This window comes from Nilaparvata lugens, chromosome 10 (assembly GCF_014356525.2).
Source record: "Nilaparvata lugens isolate BPH chromosome 10, ASM1435652v1, whole genome shotgun sequence".
Lineage (NCBI taxonomy): Eukaryota > Metazoa > Arthropoda > Insecta > Hemiptera > Delphacidae > Nilaparvata > Nilaparvata lugens.
The window spans coordinates 46,034,327-46,055,857 of record NC_052513.1 but is presented as its reverse complement, the minus strand read 5'-3'; the positions used below and the strand labels follow the sequence as shown (position 1 = coordinate 46,055,857).

The 21,531-nt window shown below is 38.4% G+C and overlaps 1 protein-coding gene across 4 annotated transcripts in view; it reads left to right on the top strand.

The window, feature by feature from the left end:
• Nucleotides 1–21,531, top strand: part of LOC111057289 (beta-1,3-glucosyltransferase-like) — a 280,534-nt gene that overhangs the window by 217,205 nt on the left and 41,798 nt on the right. For all 4 annotated transcript variants that reach the window (XM_039436983.1, XM_039436981.1, XM_039436980.1 and 1 more), the window contains one exon: nucleotides 14,916–15,072. In XM_039436983.1, coding sequence (XP_039292917.1) covers nucleotides 14,916–15,072 — 157 coding nt within the window. The remainder of the gene's footprint in view (nucleotides 1–14,915; nucleotides 15,073–21,531) is intronic.

Below are 21,531 nucleotides of genomic sequence, written 5' to 3'. Positions count from 1 at the left end.
CTTTTGCAGTCTTGCTCTCATCAATTTCTCTAGTATTTTTGCAGAAGTAGGTAGCAGAGAAATAGGACTATAATTGGTCATTAATCTTTTATCTCCAGATTTAAATATGGGGACAGCTATGGTTTTTTTTAGCTTTGTAGGATGAACACCAGACACTAAACTTGAATTGTATATGGAGGTTAGAACAGGTGATATATTATGTACATTCATTTTCAGAGTCTCTTTATTCAATATATCATCACCAGACGACTTTTTATTTTTGAAGCCTCTAATCATGTTTTCAACTTCTAACTGAGTAACTGGCATAAAAATCTGGTGTGGCACACTCACATAACTTTCCCTGCCATTATGAAAATTGATCACCTGACGCTAGTGTTCTCGCACATCTCAAGTCAACTTGTAATCAAAGATCTGAGCCAGCTGGTGACACGACAATAATGCTGGAGACATACAAGGTCTGCTATCTCTTCAAAGTGAATCATTTGATAGAATCAACAGTTGCCAACAGTTTGCAATTGAAATAATAACATTTTCTCGAATTTCGTGCTTATTTTCAATTCTAGGTGAAAATGTTACTGGATATTATTTGTACAGATTTTCATGCTCAATTTTTTGTTTTAATTGCATCTGAAGCCTGATAGTTGGGAATCTAAAATCTAACTTTGCTCAGATGGGGCGGAGCTCCTGAATTTTTCCAGATATGAGACTTGTGGCAGTTGATAGAGCTTATCAATTACTATTCTAGGAATGAATTTAATCAATATCGTTGGAGCCGTTTCTAGGAAAATCACGAAAAACCCAGTTTTTGAAAACATTTTCGCCATTTTAGCCACCATCTTGAATTATATTTGTTTGAAATTGTTCATGTCGGATCCTTAAGCTGCGTACACATATACGCCCCTCCAACCCGCAGCAAGCACGCTCCGCCCTCGTACCGCCCTCGTTCCTCCATCGCACTGCATAGGCAGAGCTCCGCTCTGCAGTCGCACCCATCATGAACTTTACAGAAGATGTTAGCTCTTCTTGCATTCCCCGGTCGAACCACTCTAGCTCCCCGGTCGATCATCAATCACTCTGCTGGAGTGACATTCGGTTGTGGAGCAGAGCAATAGTATATTTCGCACCTAGGGTCGAAAATGTACGTTTTCCAGCTCGAGATCGCGGTTTTCAAGTTCGAGACGAAGTCGAGAACTTGAAGCGTTCGAGAGCCGGAAAAACATTTTTGCCCATGTTGTGAACGCTATTTTTCGCCACACCAAAAAAAAACTTCCCAATATATAAGAAATTGGAAAATAAATAAAATTCAAACAGCATATTTTGATAGTTTGAATCTTGGTTATGACAACTTTCACTGTCAATTAATTTCAATATTACTAATTAATAGTTTACAATAGTGACAATATTTTTATACTATTAATATTTCAAATAATTGTTTGAATTTTTATAGCTCGCGCTTTGCGCCTGGTGCAATATCTCATGGATAGATGAATGAATGGAATTTTCATTACTATTTTGAAATAATGTGATTAAAAAATTAATATAATTGCATATTTCACAGTTTTGTCTCAAAATATATCTAAAAAAATTGATTGAAATTTAAATTACGGTAACTAATATAAAAAATAGCTAATAAAAGTTGAAATTCATCGACAAAAAAAATGTCATTGACCGAGGTTCGAACCTAGATCATGTTTGTAATTCACTGATCTTTGAGTTCTGATGTATTACGCCTTTACGCTCTCGGCCATTGGGTATTGTTGATCGTAGAGGCTTGTAAGTCAGGTAACGTATGTAGGCTACTATAATATAGTGTAGCCTATAGCGGCAAACTTGAAGCCGGTTTGCCGGCATTTTCACAACAAAATATTGCTCTGAAAATAGTTAAATCATAGAGAAAACATTCGAAGATTCAATCTAGAGTGGGCCTCATGTTTTCTCTATATGGTTTGATATTGAAGAAAAATTATCTGAATGTTTTAATAATTAATTACGGAGAAATTACTAGGAATTTTTCAGTCAAGGCTGAGTTTCACCAGTAGGCTTACCTTAAACTTCAGATCTCTGCTGTATTTTCCTATCATTATTGTTCATTGTATTGCATTAAGAAGTGGAATTCGATAATAAAAAAAAAAAAAATTATTACTCTACCTTACTTTTAAATATTGATACAATTATTGTACTTTGATTTCAAATTCGATTCTCCACTTTTAAATACTTGCAATACGTACCTTTCTGACAATGGACAATGCAGCCAACATTATATTGTTGAGGCTATGGAGATATCATCCTATTCTATTGTTTGTTATCAAAAACACAATAATAAATATCAAATTATGAAACAGTAATTTATAAAATATATTATAGACATGATACCGCGATTCACAATACATAATTATATAGATTATTACAGTCGTTATGAGATTATCTCTATGATTTTTGTGAGATCGGACACAATCAGCTGTTATTCAAGGTCATTTTACAGCCCTAGGGCCGTAAAGTTTTACCGGCCTGGTCGGAAAACAATCACTTTCGGCCTCCATATGACACACGTAAACCAGCTCATTACATCCAAGTGTGGCGAAAAAGTCTGTATGCACCTTTATTTAGTAAGGACCTTATAATTTCCAAATTTCAAGTCATTTCGTCATTGGGAGATGAGATATTGTGTACACAGATGCACATACACTTGTACACACACACAAACACACACACACACACACACACACACACACACACACACACACACACACAGACCAATACCCAAAAATCACTTTTTTGGACTCAGGGGACCTTGAAACGTATGGAAATTTAGAAATTGGGGTACCTCAATTTTTTTCGACCTCCTGTCCTGGTACAGCGGCCCATTGGCTGCTGTACGTCTCTGACCTCCTGTCCTAGTACAGCGGCCTGTTGGCTGCTGTATGTCCATATCCTTTCAACCTCCCAGGGCACAGCAGCCCGTTGGCTGCCATCCCTATCCATCCATCCTCCCAGGGCACAGCGGCCTGTTGGCTGCTGTCCCTTTCCACCCATCCTCTCAGGGCACAGCAGCCTGTTGGCTGCCGTCCCTAACCTTCCATTCTCCCAGGGCACAGCAGCCCGTTGCTGCCGTCCCTATCCTTCCATTCTCCCAGGGCACAGCAGCCCGTTGGCTGCCGTCCCCACCCTTCCATCCTCCCAGGGCACAGCGGCTCGTTGGCTGCCATCCCTATCCTTCCATTCTCCCAGGGCACAGCGGCCAGTTGGCTGCCGTCCCTATCCTTCCATAGAACCAATATCCACACAAACCCCCTCATGGACCTAGGGGCGATATGTGACAAAGTAAGAAGCTGGGGACTGTCTTTTGATGGCCAATCAGATGCTCCCAGCTCCCTAGAAATGCTAGACAAACTACAACAAGCCTATGGGCTTACTCGCAACGAACTACTAGTTGCCCTTCCTGAATTACTAGTTGGTAAAGCTACCCTATGGATGCGTAATCGTTGTGACCAGTGGAAATTGTGAGACAATTTTGTGACAGATTTCAGATCACACTACTATCGACTTACCTATGAGGAGGACCTCGAGAATCTAATCCAGATGAGGAAGCAGAAGGAAGGTGAGTCGTTTGACGAATTTCTCGTAGTTGTACTGACACTCATGAGGCATCGAGGATGTTTCACAGACAAAAATAAATTACAGAGAGTGTATAAGAATTTCCTCCCACAGTACAAATTGTATATTTGGCAATCAGATGTTCATAGTATCAACGAATTGGGAAAACTCGCGAGGGAGTATGAACAAATCAAAGCAGAGGAGAAACAGAATAGACAGAACTCGAGAGTTCACAAGACTGAGGACACAAAAACGATTACAGGACCCAAGGTCGGGACAGTGATAACCCCTAGAAGTAACAGACCCTCTCTTAGCAAGTCTGAACCCATGTGTTGGCAATACAAGAAACAGGGGCACTGAAGATCACACTGTCCTGAAATCCTGCCATGTAAAAGATGTGGGAAGAGAGCACTCAAATGTGTCTGTGATATGCAAATGGAGGATGAAACTCCAAACAAGACAGCAGTGATGCATACGGCACAGAGGATTCCTGTGATTGGAAAGTCATCAAGGGACAACAGACTTTTATTACCATGACAATTGGCGGTGGGAAGTGTCAGGCATTGCTGGATACCGGTGCCGAAGCTAATTATATGAGTAATGAGGTGTATGAAGTCCTCCAGAAAATAGGGATGATACGGTAGGAAACTACATGTCACTGCGCAATACTAGCTGATGGACGATCTACCCCATTAAATGGAAAGGTGATGACTAATGTAACTATAGAACAAATCACAGTTCCACTAGCGGCGTCTATAATGGAAGGACTTGGACAAGAGTTGCTATTAGGCATAGAATTTATGCGTGAAAACAGAGTGAATATTCACACATTCACGAGAGAGGTAGAGTGGGATCCTCCCCAATTGAATCCTCCAAGTCAGCGAATTATGTCGTGATCACTCTTATTGAGGACTAAGACAACATCAGTCCCAACAATAGCGGCTGTAGACTCCAAATCTCCGGACAACAAGAGTTGCAACAGAAGAATGTACAAGCAGGTTGTTTGGAATGGAGTCAAACCCAATGACTTGATTAATACCAGGGTGGAATTGTAATATATTCCAGAACAAGCATCTTGGGACAACACAGTTCATCACTGTGATGAGATGACAGACTCTGAACGACAGGCCATGATTCATGCTCCAACCACCAGAGCAAACACTTCGAACTCCAAGAAAGTTGTGGAAATTAGGATGAAACGAAAACCATCTCATGATGAGTCAGAATCTAGCTCAGCACCCCCAACAAACAGGAAGGTGGTCAGGAAAGAATTAATGCCACCATTGACTGACATGGATACAGACAACAACCCCTTTGACTGCCATAGAGGTAGTCCCACATCCACAAGCTCCCAGAATGGTCCCCTCTCGAAATATAGATCCAGTGTTCTGCCACCAAGTCTCGACACCTGGTAAGTGTAAACGGGCCGGCAAGCCACGCATAGAAGTCCGGTTACCTGATGGACAATATAAATATGTGCCCGTAGACCAGGCATAGATGACACTCATAGTGAGTGGCATACACCTCTAAAGGTGATGCCTGAGAGGTGTACACCTCTCAAGGTGATGCCTAGATGGCTCACACCTATAAGGTGGTGCCATGGAGGGCTCCGAGCCTCCCCCCCCCCACAAGTAAGAGTGGGGTGTCACAAAGTAAAATTGTGATAAGAAAATAATTAATAATATTATTGATGCTCGGCTATCAGCAAAGCTGGCTGAACGTGGTGATGAAGAGGGTACCGATGGCGCACCATGTTTCCCACATCGAGAAAATTCTTACCACCTCTGGCAGTGGCACAACTCCATCCCCTCTACTTTGACAGAGTATATAAACGCTGGACGAGCCCCAGACCACAGCATTCCACTCCCAACCTTCCTGCTCCTTGTACAGCAGCCTGTTGGCTGCCATACCTCCCTGACCTCCTGTCCTGGTACAGCAGCCCATTGGCTGCTGTATGTCTCTGACCTCCTGTCCTGGTACAGCGGCCTGTTGGCTGCCATACGTCCATATCCTTTCAACCTCCCAGGGCACAGCAGCCCGTTGGCTGCCATCCCTATCCATCCATCCTCCCAGGGCACAGCGGCCTGTTGGCTGCTGTCCCTTTCCACCCATCCTCTCAGGGCACAGCGGCCCGTTGGCTGCCATCCCTAACCTTCCATTCTCCCATGGCACAGCAGCCCTTTGCTGCTGTTCCTATCCCTCCATTCTCCCAGGGCACAGCGGCCCATTGGCTGCCATCCTTATGCTTCCATCCTCCCAGAGCACAGCGGCCCGTTGGCTGCCATCCCTATCCTTCCATCCTCCCAGGGCACAGCGGCCCGTTGGCTGCCGTCCCTATCCTTCCATTCTCCCAGGGCACAGCGGCCCGTTGGCTGCCGTCCCCATCCTTCCATTCTCCCAGGGCACAGCGGCCCATTGGCTGCCGTCCCTATCCTTCCATCCTCCCAGGGCACAGCTGCCCGTTGGCTGCCGTCCCTCCTGTCTATCCTTCCCCTTCCTACTATACTGGAGCAGAACAGAGGTCGTAAGGCCAATACAAAATTACCTTGAAGTGGTGTCATCAGAGTAGAGAGTGACTTCCACGCCGTCAGAAGCACCAGGAGGTGCTGTGCACGCCAGCTAAGGCACAAAGAAGGAAGAAGAGAAACTTTGACTTGCCTCCTTTCCCCGCCCACATTACGACTGAGCTAAGTCGACCAGGAGCAACACCTGGGTATCAATCACCCTCCTCTGAAGCTACTCAGGGTGTACATGATAACTTTCTGACAATGTACAATTTAACTTTACTAAAGAATGGTTGGTAATATTGCTGTGATCTATAGAAGCATAGAAGTCAATATTATTACTTACATCTGTCTTTGATCCAATAAAAATATGATCAAGGCAATTTGAAGTCTGGGTACATTATTCTGGTTGGAGGTTTTTCATAGTTGAACCCTATAGCTTGAGAATGGAAAATTGTATCTATCCACCACTGTATTCCCTTCATCTAGAAGGTCTAAATGAATATCGCCAACCAGTATGACATTATCATGGCTATTGCCTTCAAGGTATCGATCTAGCTCATCCATGAATATGTCAGTTGATATGGCTAATAATCTGTATAACAAAATTATTTGAAATTCATAGTTACTACTAGGTTCATTGAAAGTAAGAATGATGCCATCAGATGAAGAGAAATCTGTCTTGATACAGAAATAGTTTATATCTTCCTTCACTTATACTATTATGCCACCTGATCTGTGAGTGTTATTACAATATTTGCAAAGGAATTATGATTTTCTATTCTGGAATTATTCACTTCATCATCGTAGATCCATGTTTTTGATAGGACAATAACATATTACGGTAATTTATCATATTTGTCCAATTCAAGTAGAAACAAATCAAAAATCTCTCTCACACTTCTGATATTTTAATGCAATAGGGAAGTTGTTTCAATCATGGGATAACAATTATCTCCATAGTAATATTATAGATCGGCATTTGCTACTTTATTCAGATGCATTAAAAAAATATATAGATCTTTTCTTAGAACATTAATCATAAAAATTAAGAGGAATGAAGATTGATTTGAGTCGCGAAATAAATACAAGGGTTCGATTTCTAAATATGAAAAATAATTAATAAACCAATGCTGCCGTTTGCTGGTCATACAACAGAGTGAGAGAATAATCCTGTTTAAAAATGAAAATGATGAAAAATAACAAAATAAACCAATACTGTTCAGGTCTCCATCAGGTCTACTGATCAGGATCAAAAATATGTATCAGGGCTGGTACTATTATGCATTAAAAAATACCAAATTACAAAGGACGTGGTGGGGACGACAATAATTTCCCTCAATAGAACGAGAAAGGAATACAACTAACAAAGACAGAATACAGGAAAATTCCCTCGATCAAAGTAGAAGACTCAGCAACTGAATGGACGTTCAACTGATTTTTTATGATGATTTTGCGTTTACAACAATTCTAAGTACTCTAGGAAAACGTTTGAAAACAATAGAGGAAATATCAGAATTTAATTACGTAATGTGCGGAATGACATCATGAAACTACTCCGATACTGTGAGAAAATCACAACATTAATCCAGCACTCTAGTAAAATTTTATCTTGGAAAAGTTATAATTTCGAAAAAATAAATAAATTTTGGCACATTGTGGTTACTAGAATTGCATAGTTTACAAGCTTTATGACTTGCACTGAACATGATTATGAGTTCCAAAAAATAGATTTTTTTGTTTGAGGAAATCATACTTTTGATCGACAGACAAATTGACAAATTGTTGGCATGAATAAATACTATGATCCTCTGATCCACACACAATACACTGAAGCGGTTTCGACTTGACAATTTGATTAGGTTTGACAGTTGAAAAATTATCACTTGCAACTAGTGAAAATCTCTTATCAGATTTATTTTCATTTGAGCGATTAGACTTAAATTCATTATTTCTTGTGGTTTGAAGTGTAGTTGAAGGGTTCACTAAATCATAAATGCGAGTTTTAGACAATAAAAAGTTCATTAGGTCTTCATATTTAGGAATGCCATCAGCTATCTTACTTTCAAACTCAAGTCGAGTTCGTTTATCTAAATGTTTCAAACACAGCAATAACGGAATAAAGTCACTCAAATCGGGTATCTGCTGTGTTTAGAGAGCAGAAATACAACTAGAATGAGAGTCAACAAATGTTCTTAATGACAAGTAATCGGGCCTATCTATTTGCTTAGATACTGTACAGTTTCAATTGTTGGCTGTTTACAAAATGAAGTGTACCTTCCATAGAGTTCAAGAAACTTCTTGCCCATAACATCATAACTCTCATCAACTGAATCAGTTAGTGAAAGTTAGTGAATCAGTTAAAAGTTCTGTGATGTTGTCTTGAATTAATTCGAATGTTTGAAAATCATTTCTTAAATCCAGTGTTTATTCGACAGAGGCTGGCTCAAACAGCACTCTGGTTTGTGGACTGTATAAATTACATCGAGAACTTTTGGGTTGTCTGGCGTCGGGTAGCAATTTGAACAATTAAAATGGCTAAGTGCACAATAACAAAGGCCTACCTTCATGTCCAAATCCTCCTCGCTTCCAGGATCCCAGGTCCAGATCACGATACGAGACAAGACGACACTACTTGTAATAAATCACAATAAATAATCAATAGATCACTTTGCAAAAATCGACATTATGAGAAGTGAGCTGTTCGATTGGCTGTCAATTGGCAACTGGCCGGCAATTATGCTTGCGCATCACCCCTCAATTGTCCCCTCTACCACACAACGCCAGACAACAGAGCAACATGGATAACGTCCGAACATTCCGCCCACCTTGGAAGAACTTCCAATAACAGAAAAACCAGCTATAACAAACCCTACTAGGGAAACTAGGGAAGAAAAGGAAAATATCTTCACTCCTCAGGGGCCCTTGAGGAGACTTATAAAAAGGAGTAGGAGGCCCACGGAAAGGAGAGGATGGGACGAGAAATAATGACTATATACAACCAATATAGATAAAAACAAGAAACAAAGCAACTTGGGAACCTTTCTCACATATAAAACAAAAAACAAAAAAAAAACTAACCACTAAACTTATTGAAGTTCCCTTCAATAAGGCCTAATCTTCATCAATAGGGAGGAGACATACCCCATTGACAGCCCTAGTTAGACTTCCCTCTGCAGTCTGTACCTCCATCACTCTCACAACTCCATCCTGTCCAGGGAATGTCTTCGTTATTCGGGCAAGCCTCCAGTGTAGAGGGGGTAGGTTACTTTCCTTTAAGAGAACCATACCTCCAATGTTAACATTACTATTTTTTCTGTACCATTTTGTTCGGATTTGCAAGCTAGATACATACTCCAATTGCCAACGTTTTCAGAATGAGGATACAATTCTTTTGAGTAAACTCCAATGATTTCTCAAGTTCACCGATTGAATTGATTCCTCTGAGTCTTTACTCTGTGTTGCTAGAGTAATTTTTCTTGTTTCCAATTCAATCTGTTTGGAATTTTCATCATCATTACCGTGAGGTTGGTGTGGCCAGCACTCCAGTGGTTTGTCCAACCAATCAGAACCATTCCACCACGGAGAATTACCACTTAATTCATTGAGCAATAGTCCTCGACTAGCACAATCAGCTGGATTACATTCGGTTGTCACATATCTGAATTGCTCTGTAGACAGGTGCTCCTGTACTTGACTTACACGATTTGCCACAAACCTAGCCCAACGATGAGGTAAAGACCGAATCCAACTCACTGCCACAGTTGAATAAGTACAAGCTGCAATATAATCTATGTTTATGATTTTTGAAAGCACTTCTTTAACTTCATGTAATAATCTAGGTACTAGGACAACCACACAACGCTCCCATTTCTTCACTACCTCCACGGATGCTATATCATCCCAGTCACATCCCGATTGCCAAAGACATTGAATTATACTCTTGAAGGTAAGCATGAAAGGTGTCGAATGTCCTAATGGATCAAAAATTTGTGCTAAAGTTGATAAAACATTCCGTTTTGTAGCTAGACTGGATGGAACCTTCACCCTGTAGAAGAGGTAGTAACCATTTGGATTCGATTGGAAGCCAAGAGTTTTGATGGTTTTATCAGACTCCAAAGTGAAATCTTTTGCATCAAGAGCGCAATGCTCTGGAGGGAGATTTGATAGAATGGTAGAATGATTGCTGGCCCACTTTAGCAATTCAAATTTCCCTTTGCTTAACAATTCAGTAAGCTGCAGTTGCTTGGTTGCTTCCATTGATGAGACTGATGTAACTATATCATCCATGTAAGTAGAACACTGTAAGGCTTCAGAATCCGCAGGGAACATTTTTTCTTCATCTTCAATAAACTGATGCGTAGTACAAATGGCAAGAAATGGCGATGATGATACACCATATGACATAGGTGTTTGAGTATACTCTTCCATTTCTTCTCCCTTTTCGGATTTTGTCCATTTTATTTCAACATCATCCTGTCTATCATCATCTAACTCTTCCAAATTTCGTTTCTCCCTTTCAAAAAAATCTTCTCCAATTTCCTTTTTCGGTATGGGTCTTCCCATTGGTTTGATTTCATGTGGACTATGAATCACTTTTAATTCTTTCCTTAAATTACCGTTGATCGGTAAATAACTGTTGAAGGCTATACCTTGTTTACCTGGAACTTCTTCTGAATTATTTCCCAATTCTTCTTCTCGAATCATGGAAACATTTTCTCCGACATTAGTTTTACCTTCAAGATATCCCGATATCTCCCTCGTATTTGTTTCCTTGGATGGTAATTCTACAATGTATCTACCAGTATTCAAACGACAACCAGTTGATTTGTATATCTCCTCACAAGCCATTTCACTTTCCAATAATTTTTTTGTCCTCGGTGGCTCTTCTACGACACAAAATCGCTTCACCAACTCTTCTGAATTAGCATTGGAATACATGTACAGATTATTTGAGATAGTAGAACTCTCCTCTGATACCTTACCCATCAGGCAGTAGCCCCATACAGTTTCCAGGGCAGATGGTGTACCCACTGGACCAATCACCTTTCTTCCAGTCAGAATGAAGGGGAAATATTCAGCACCCAATAAAATATCAACCTCCTCTGAAAGGAAAAATTCAGAATCTGCTAGCTCCAATCCTTCAATATGTGCCCAGTACGCATTTTTTATCTGATTTGTAGCTGCTATTTTGTTGACTCCCGATGCGGTAATTTTTAATGAAGGGGAGTTCGGTATTTCAAATTCACAGTTAGTAATTTCATCTGTCACTTCCAGTTTAGTATCAGATAATCCATAGATTGGCAAACTATGTGTTTTCTGTACCACTAAACCCAGTTTTTTCATACATTGCCTTGTAATAAATGACTCGGTGCTTGCACTATCTAATAACACTTTGACCTTATGATAATTGCCTTGATTACTTCGAACTCCCAATTTAACAGTTGGTAGCAATACTAAGGAACTGTTTACATTCGAAAATACTTTCTTAGCTGAGTCAGTAACAAATGTTTGATGGCTTTGATCAGTGACGTCGTGCCCGTCTACACTGCTCATTTGTTTATTACCGGCCAATGTGTTGGTGTTTTCAACAGGCGGCTGTCTCAGCTCTAAATGGAGGAGCGAGTGATGACGTGAATTACAGTGACTGCACGGCTTCCTTCTTCTACAATCTCTAATAAAGTGCCCTGCCAATAAACAGCCGATACATAGTTTCCATTCTTTTACACATTTTAATCTATCAGACGGTTTGAGATTCAAGAACACTTCACAATTTTCCAGTTCATGAGAATTATTACATTCAATACATTTCAGCTTGCCCGATTTTGATTTAACAATCATACATCCGAACATCTAGAATCATACGCTCAGAGGGATAGTTTGATAGGGATTTGATTACTGACTCTATTTTGTTAATAATTCTGTTTCTTTTCATTGTTGAAAGCTTCAACTCCATAGTGGGATCCTTAGCCTTGGCTGTGACATTGATGTTAGTTTCCTGGGTGGTTGCATTTTGAGTTGCATCATGTAAAATATGCGAGGTATCTTCATGGTCTGACATTGTGAGTTGAGGTTAAGATTTCAAAGTCAATGTCAGAACTAACTGTGTGATTGTCCAGCTGATAATGGAGATACAGCACACTCAAACCCACTGATTCTAACTTGTGTCACTCACCGATCTCATCGTTCACTCACTGGTCAGTGGCTTTGAACTCAACCAATGAGGGGAAGTGATACTGAACAGTTGCGAAGTGTGTTGCAAACAAGAAAGATACACAAGGTGCAAGGAATGGAAAGAAAGGTTGATACAGGCCTTGTTGTGGTCGTCTGCTTGGCTTCGTTGCGTGAGCAGCTCTCTCTCCTTGCTGCACTTGACGTTGATTGATTCACGGGATCGATCACGTGACACTGATTTAACCGAATTTTGCTGATCATTAACGAAATTCGATAATAAATTGAATGATTTTGAGAAGGAAACAAAATGCAAATGACCGACTATGATGATGGCTTGGGTTGAAACTTTGAAATTTAATAACTTTTGAACCGTGCAATGCATTGAGTTGAAATAAACGGAATTTTCACTTTGAGTTCATGCACTACCGAATCACACAGCTTAAAACAACGGGAATTTAACATCTAAATAACACGACACGTACAGACACTGACAATGAGTGGAATGCATTTCCATAAAACACTGATCTATCCCGGCCCGATTAGGACCAATTTGGTTGGTTAAAAAACGAATTTCACAGGTGGAGGACCGCGAGTGCACAAAAGAAAAGAGCTGTGTGATTATAAACAAAAACTTATGGGAAAAAATGAAGAAAATACAGTTGAAAGGGGCTGCAAAACAGCAATGATGTAGCTTCGTGAGCTCCATGCCAACTGGAACTGGTGGGGGATGCTGCTTTTGGCTGCTTCCTTCTATGATGAAGAGGGAGGGGAGGGGGTAAAGATAGGAAGTCATAATAACTGTTTTCACCAACACTAATTTCTACACTAATTAAACACTTGAGGCGATTTATACTGATTAGTTCCATTACTTATAACACTTATAACACATGGCAGTAGAACTAGACATAGCTAAAGGCCTACACTTATGACCTGATAAATTACACAGAAATATCACAATCCCTAACTAGTATAAATAACTGTATAAGAATAACTGTCACCAAGAACAATAACTATATAAACAACTACAAAAGTCCATAATCACTCCATCATGTCTCTGTTGCAATTAGAAGTAGCAAACGCTTTACTGTAGTTCCACAACTAACTGCCGACTGAGATGCGCCATTAACATGAGGCCAGCAGACAATCTAGAAAGGCGGAGAATACATCTGGCCTATCACAGCAGAACTCTCTAGAATGGTCTGGGGTGGCGAACACACGTCTGGCCTTTCAGTGCAACGTTACCAGAAGGTTCCAAGGGGCGTTTGCCATTGGTTGACAGCTCTGTGCGCATAGAACCATTACACACTGGAAGATTCCAGAAATCCCTCGCCTCTACCGCCCCTCTAGAGGCCTCATCCATAACAGAGCTCAAAAGAAAATCATCCATACACTGCCGTGGCTGATAGCTAACAATGATGACAAATTGGAAAAAAACTGAGTTTATTGAGAAAAAAATTCCTCATAACTTAATTCTATACCATTTATTTGTTTTTTTTTCTTGCATCAATCTCTAGTTCTAGTGAGTGATAATTAAATTTAGAGAAAAATAATTGAATAATAGAAGAATCGAAATTTCTTTCTTTCCAATAACTTTTAGATGGTGAGTCAGTCCTTGATGAAATTTATTGAAGCTTGAAAATGAGAAATCTCTACAGATTAACTATATTAAAAAAATTCACCATGGAAATATCAAAATGGGATCCATTAAAGTAAAGCTGTGCATTATCAAACATAATTGCAATTTTCAAATACTGGCTGTTTTAAATACTGATTGGTTAGTGAATTATTTGATGGTTTTGAATAATGATGTTTTAATATGATGCGTTCATAGATTGATCATAACTCAATCTAGAGGAATTACATGGAAATTTCTTAATTTGTTGGCATTGTCTTAATTCATTCTTTATAGTGTAAGTGTTTAGCAGAGTAAGCACACTTTAATAGTGTACTGTGTAAGGCCTAATTCATTTCTTAATTCATTGTCTCTAGTTTTTATTGATGAGGCTTTGTAGCTATAGTGAGACCCACGTCATAATGGCAGTGTTTGATTAGCAATGATATTGCTATCCTTGTCTATCATTCAACAAACTGGATAGCATTATCTCTTCCTTGCTTTGCTTTGTTGCCAGATCGTCTTTTAAAAAATGTAGAATAAATAATAAATTAACAAAATATTTCAGCTTGATTATATGAAAATTCATTATGAAATTATTGAAAAACATATAGTTTCTTGCTTAATAAGATATAATTGACTATTTTAAACAAGAACAAACAGTTGATATCACATCAATAAGCCTGTATCAGCTACCGTCTGTAGAAGACATTGACAAAACAGAGGATCGGCAACGCTGTTCTCCTATCTTTCTTCACTGCCATTATAACGTGAACCTCACTATAGAAAAGTTACAAATGGGAGTAATCTGATATTCACTTTCTGCTCACTTTGTCAAAATTAGCCTGTCCAGTTTCACATCATATCAGTTTGTATGGAAGTTCACATATTAATTAACTTCCATCCATTGAAGGCTGTGGGCTGCTGAAGAATTCCTTAGTATTTTTCTCTTCAGGATTCATAGTTTCCTATTTTCCTCGATTCTCGTTGCATGTGAAAAAATAATGCTCAGTTGGATGTTTTTTCCACAGATACAGAAATTCCAACAACTGCAGTCAGTGTGAATAATACTAAAGTAGGACATTGCCGCAAAACGTTTGAAATTTTAGGTCTGGTTAATGAGCGAATCAAAAAGGAATTGCCTTCTATAAAATGGGTGATGATGGCTGATGATGATACCTTGATCAGGTAAATATTCAATCACAAATAAAAAATGGTTTTTGCTAGTAAAAAACCCTTATGACGATAATAATTCTTCAAGTAATTATGCACGGTTTTACCAAACACAGGCAAGACATTTGAACTTGGTCAAGCTGGATTCAACTCCAGTGTGCACTGGAATTATAGATATTAGGCCTAACCACAGCCTAAAATATATAACCACAGTATGGCAATTGGAACATTTTTCCCACCGCCGTCATCAAGATTCCAAATATTTTAATTTCATAATGGAGCTTTTATGGGATTACAGAGTGCATCATCATAATTATTTCCTTTGTCACAAAGTGATTTATAATGGTACGAGAATTGTCTTTAGGGTTGATAGTTGAATCTATTTTATCAAGTTTTGGATCGAGCATGTACATTATCATCATTCTCAGCATCCCTGGGGATTATCATCATGATATCATTGTATCTTTCATGATACAGTGACTGTTATTCGAGTTTAAAGTTGCGAACTTGGACATGAATGGCAATTACCTCCAGGTAATATGGCAGTGTAGAAATTGGACATCAATGACAATTGTAGCTATTAGGCATGAGTGGCAATTGTGGCTATTACCTCCAGGTGATACAGCAGTGCAGAAGTTTCAGTTGCATAGTCGTCAATCCACTAATTAGTCACACCAATTCGAAAATTACCCAACACTCTTCATGGCATTCACTTGCTTTGTAGATCCCGAGATTTACGCGGTAGTTACTTCGAAATTAACTTCCACGCTGTAAACTGTTATTTGAGTATGCTCATAATTGGCCCAGCAAAGTGAGGTCCAAGATTCAAGTCGACGGTTTGGCATTTCTCTTAATGTTTAAATGTTTACATGTTGCACATTTACGGCATACTTAGGAAAAGTTGTGTGAGAGTGCCACATTAGATTTTTTACTTTCCTTGTCCTATTACCATAGGTAAGGAAAGTATTGCTTTCCAAAAAAAAATTAAGTTACCCCAATTTCTAAATTTCTATACGTTTCAAGGTCCCCTGAGTCCAAAAAACTGGTTTTTAGGTATTGGTCTGTATGTGTGTGTGTGTGTGTGTGTGTGTGTGTGTGTGTGTGTGTGTGTGTGTGTGTGTGTGTGTGTGTGTGTGTGTGTATGAGTGTATGTGCGTCTGTGTACACGATATCTCATCTCCCAATTAACGGAATGACTTGAAATTTGGAACTTGAGGTCATTTCACTATAAGGATCCGACACGAACAATTTCGATCAAATGCAATTCAAGATGGCGGCTAAAATGGCGAAAATGTTGTCAAAAACTGGGTTTTTCGTCATTTTCTCGGAAACGGCTCCAACGATTTTGATCAAATTCATACCTAAAATAGTCATCGATAAGCTCTATCAACTGCCACAAGTCCCATATCTGTAAAAAATTTCAGGAGCTCCACCCCATCAATGCAGATAGATTCCCAATTATCAGGCTTCAGATACAATTGAAACAAAGAAAATCAAGTGAAGTAGATTGAGCATGAAAATCTCTACAATTAATGAATGTTCAGTAACATTTTCACCTGAAATTGAAAATAAGCTTTAAATTCGAGAGAATGTGATTATTCAATTGCAAATTATTGTTGATTCTTTTAAATCATTCACTATGAAGAGATAGCAGACCTCATGTGTGTCTCCAGCGTTATTGCCCTGTCACCAGCTGGCTCAAATATTTGAATAGTAGACTTGAGATGCGCGGGAACACTAGCGTCAGGGATCAATTTTCATAACGGCAAGGAAAGTTGTGTGAGTGCGCCACACCAGATTTTTAAAATTGCTTTCTCACTAATATAAAATATTATATACATTTAAATATATGTATACAGCTGGGTGTTTACAAACTCCCTACCAATACTCTGGGACATTGTTCCTGAGTAAATAACATTTTTAAATATCATAATTTAATTGTCCGGAAGTCTTCACTTACTCACACAGCGGCCATTTTGCCACATCATTCTTAACTGAGATATTGCAGCTTCAGTGGTTGGTGACCCACCTTTAAAGGGTTATGAAACGTTATTTTACTGTTTGAAATTACCTAAAATCGCTTACTACTCACATGCAATGCAAATTGAGATTGTTGCATCATTGAGGCGACTCTATTAACATGCCTTGGTTGCACTGCAAAAAACTTTCAGTAGACACCTATCACTAAGGCTGCCATATCTCAGTTGATATTTGCTCAATCTTAAAAAATCTGGCATCTATCAATAGGTAATTTTGAAGCTACTAAAAAAAGTTATTCCTGAAAAGTAAATCCATCTGTTTCTGCGATATTTAAGAGACAAAATTTCAAATGGCCGCCATTTTGTTTATGAATTTAAAAAATTATCATATTTTGATGTCCAGTTGTTATAAATGATTGTGCAAAGTTCTAATTTTGTATGTTTAACCGTTATTTAGAAAAAATAGTAAGTGAAAGAAGCAAAATGGTCGCTTAATGAATCAGGGGACCGAGCTTTGCTGGAGTGTGAAAGCATAGATAATTTGTAATAGAAGATTGAATTTATAGTTCATATTCATTTATTTATTCACTCAGTCATACAATTACTTTTTCAGTTATATGAGGAGACACTACAGGCTTATGCTCAAAACTGTCCCTTATCAAATTTATACTACAGTCCAAATCAAAATCTAGGTTAAGCCACTATCACTCATCAAAATAACAATCCATTCACACTTCAAAAAACAAACACATCATCAATTACAAATATACTATGAATTCGATTTAGAATGATATACTATGTTTGCTACAATATTTTTTAATATACTATGTATCACTAACAGCATCTAGTTACTATTTTGGATTTTCTGAAGTAAAAATGTTTTCTAAAAAAAGAGAAATAAACGAAAAATTAGTTTCTCTTACTGAATTTTTCTTCTCGTGAGATCAGCTGGATGATCCCACACACATGCACTCGTTCACTCTCTTCCATTACAGTATCGACAGACAACAAAATTTCCAGCTGTTTTTCCAAGGACATATTCATCCTTTTTATTTCCTTCAGCGAGTTATCCAAGGGTTGAGACCTAGTGCAATCGAATCTCCATATCATAAGCCTACTTTGTTCAAATTCCGTGAAAATCGTTAGAGATCTCGAAAACAACTCTAACGATTTCCACGGAATTTGAACAAAGTAGGCTTATATATATATAAATATATATAAATATATATATATAATATATATATATAAAGAAATTGCTCGCTTGATATAATAGAATACTAGCCAATAGTTCAATACTCTGCATCTGCAAGCAGGAATGAATTATCTATAAATGTATTAATTCATGGAGAGATAGAAAATAGAAATGAGAGGAAGATATATTATGCAAAAATAAAATAAATGACTAGGTATGCTTCATTAGAAATTTCACAAATCAGACTCCTTTTATATAATATAATGGGTGTGGCAGCGAAACTTCCTTTTTTGAAGTGAACACCATTCAGTGAGCTGATGTCATAGTAGGGCCAATTTGATCTTGTTAGAGAGGCCAGACCATAAAGTTTTCTTCTCGACATGTACAGTCGCCATCATGCATTGGAACAATGAGAAGTGTGCATTTGTGAGACTTTTCAAAGTGGATGCTCAAGTAGGTATGATTATTTCAATAATAGTAATAATGACGTGGGTATGTTTCTAGCAAATAAGCTCCACTCTTTCAAAAAACTTTTCAAGGCTGCTCACCTTAACATACAATCCCTCAGCTGCCACATTGATGAACTCGGAGCAACCTTCTGTTTTCAGGACTTCAATATAATTGGAATTTCCAAATCATTTTTGAAGCCTAGTATTTCATCAAATTTTGTTGCATTGCCTGGATATAATCTTTTCCGGAATGATAGATCAAATAAAGCTTGTGGGGGTGTAGCAATTTATGTGAAAGATGGTATCAAAACAAAAGTTTTAATCACATCTGAACAAGAGTATTGTTCCAGACCAGAGTTTTTGCTACTTGAATTATCCTTATCCAGTACTGATAGATTACTCGTTGGTATCTGTTATTGCCCACCAAAAAAAGGTCATTTCACAGATTTCGAAAATGCCTTGCTTTCTCTTATGCCTTGTTATAACCGTATACTAGTTATGGGGGATATGAACACCGACTTGAACATGACAAATCGTAACTTCGACTACTTTCAACTGACTACAATTTCCCAATGCCTAAACATGACTATTCTACCTCTCGATCCAACTCATCATACCAATGAATCAGACACACTCATTGACCTTCTCATTGTTAGTGATCCCAATGAGGTTGTTCAAGCAGGCCAAATCTCAGTCCCAGCTATTTCTAGACATGATTTTTTGATCTACTGTGTACTTTCCCATAAGATACCCAAGCCAGAACAGAAGATTATCACTTATAGAGACTTCAGAAACTTTGATGAAGCCGCCTTCCTGACTGATGTGGCTCAGACTCCATGGCATCAAATTGAAGCATCACCCTCAGTTGATGACATGGTCAAGACTTTCGAGAGTTGGACTTTGACTTTGTATGACAAACATGCACCTTATGTGACAAGGAGGATTAATAGAAAACGACGAGTACCGTGGATGACTGAAGACATACTTAAGACGATGGGACGTAGAGACGAAGCCCATAGAAAATTTAATAAGACATTTGACTTGAACAGTCTGATTGAGTATAGGAGCCTTAGAAATAGAGTTAAACAGGAATTACGGAACTCAAAGATTAGGTACTTGAATTCGTTCATGACAAACAATAGACAAGACTCTAAATCACGTTGGCAGGGAATAAAAGAATTCGGGCTTTGCAAACAGAAATCAAATCCCCAAATTGACTTACCATTGAGCAATATAAATGACTATTTCGTTTCACACTCTAACCAACGCGACAAAGTTGTCATTGCTAATCATATCGATGATCTTGAAGGGCAGGTTACAATCTTAGATTTACCAATTACTGATCAATTTCATTTCCATCCAATCTCAGAAGAAGACACTTTCAAAGCAATTCAACGTATTCATAGTAATGCTATGGGTGTAGACAAAATTCCTATTAAATTTATCAAGAAGATGTTATTTGCTGTTTTACCAACCATTACATACATTTTCAACAAGTCACTTGAAGAAGGCAATTTCCCTGAAAACTGGAAGTTTGCTCTGGTTCGCACTCTAAATAAAGTTCTATCACCCAATAAAGTTGAGGATTTTAGACCAATCAGTATTCTACCTGCATTGTCCAAAGTGCTAGAAAGACTCATTCATGCTCAAGTTGTAAAATTTCTAGACAAGAATAGTGAGCTTCATAACTTTCAATCAGGCTTTAGGGAATTTTATTCAACTGAGACAGCTCTGCTCCGTGTCACTGATGATATAAGGTTAGCTATGGACCTAAGAAAATGCACCATCCTCACCCTATTTGATTTTTCTAAAGCATTCGATACTGTTGATCATACAGTCCTTTTGAATAAGTTGGCTATTCTTGGTTTCAGTCACAACTCGTTAGTTTGGTTCAAATCCTATCTATTAGGTGGGAAACAATGTGTATCTGTCGGTGACAAAAAGTCAACTTGGAAAAACGTTATGCATGGAGTACCACAAGGTTCAATTTTAGGCCCTCTCCTCTTCACTTTGTATGCTAATGACCTTTCTTCCATTATCAAATTCTTCAGTTTCCATACTTATGCAGACAACCTTCAAATCTATTTAAGCTGACCCATAACAAAAATTAATGAAACAGTTGGAATAATGAATCAGGATATCAATTTGATAGTAGAATGGACAAAGAAAAATGGCCTTAAGCTTAATCCCATCTAAACACAACCCATTAAGATTGGATATTCTCGTCTTATAAACAATATTGACCTTGAATCGATTCACAAAATTAGTGTAGATGGTAATGACATTCCTTACTGTAGCTCAACTGAAAATTTAGGCATTATTATGAATAATACTCTTGACTGGTCAGAACAAGTGAAAAAAACTTGCAAAAAGGTATTCTCAGCCATGCATGCATTGAAGAAAATGCACGATATCCTCCCTAGAAACATTAAATTATTATTCGTTCAATCTCTCATCTTCTCACATTTATTGTATTGTAATTCTGCTCTTAACGATATGCAAGTCACTCTAAATGATAAACTACAGCGTTGCCAAAATTATTGTCTACGTTTCGTCTACTCTCTCCAACGCCATGATCATATCACCCCAGCCCACATTGCTGGCTCAACATTAAAGCTTCCCGATCAAAGGCTTTTTCGAATAGTCAAGCTTGTTAGAGATATCTTGAAATACGGTAATCCGAACTATTTTAAAGATGATTTCAAATTTTTCTCTGAGGGTAGGAGGATAGATACTTCACATACTGGTAGAACTGGAGAAAGTACTTTAAGGATACCCAATCATCGAACTACTAGGTACCTATTTTCACAAAATCCTTCTTAGTCAGTGCCTGTCGTGCATGGAATGCACTTCC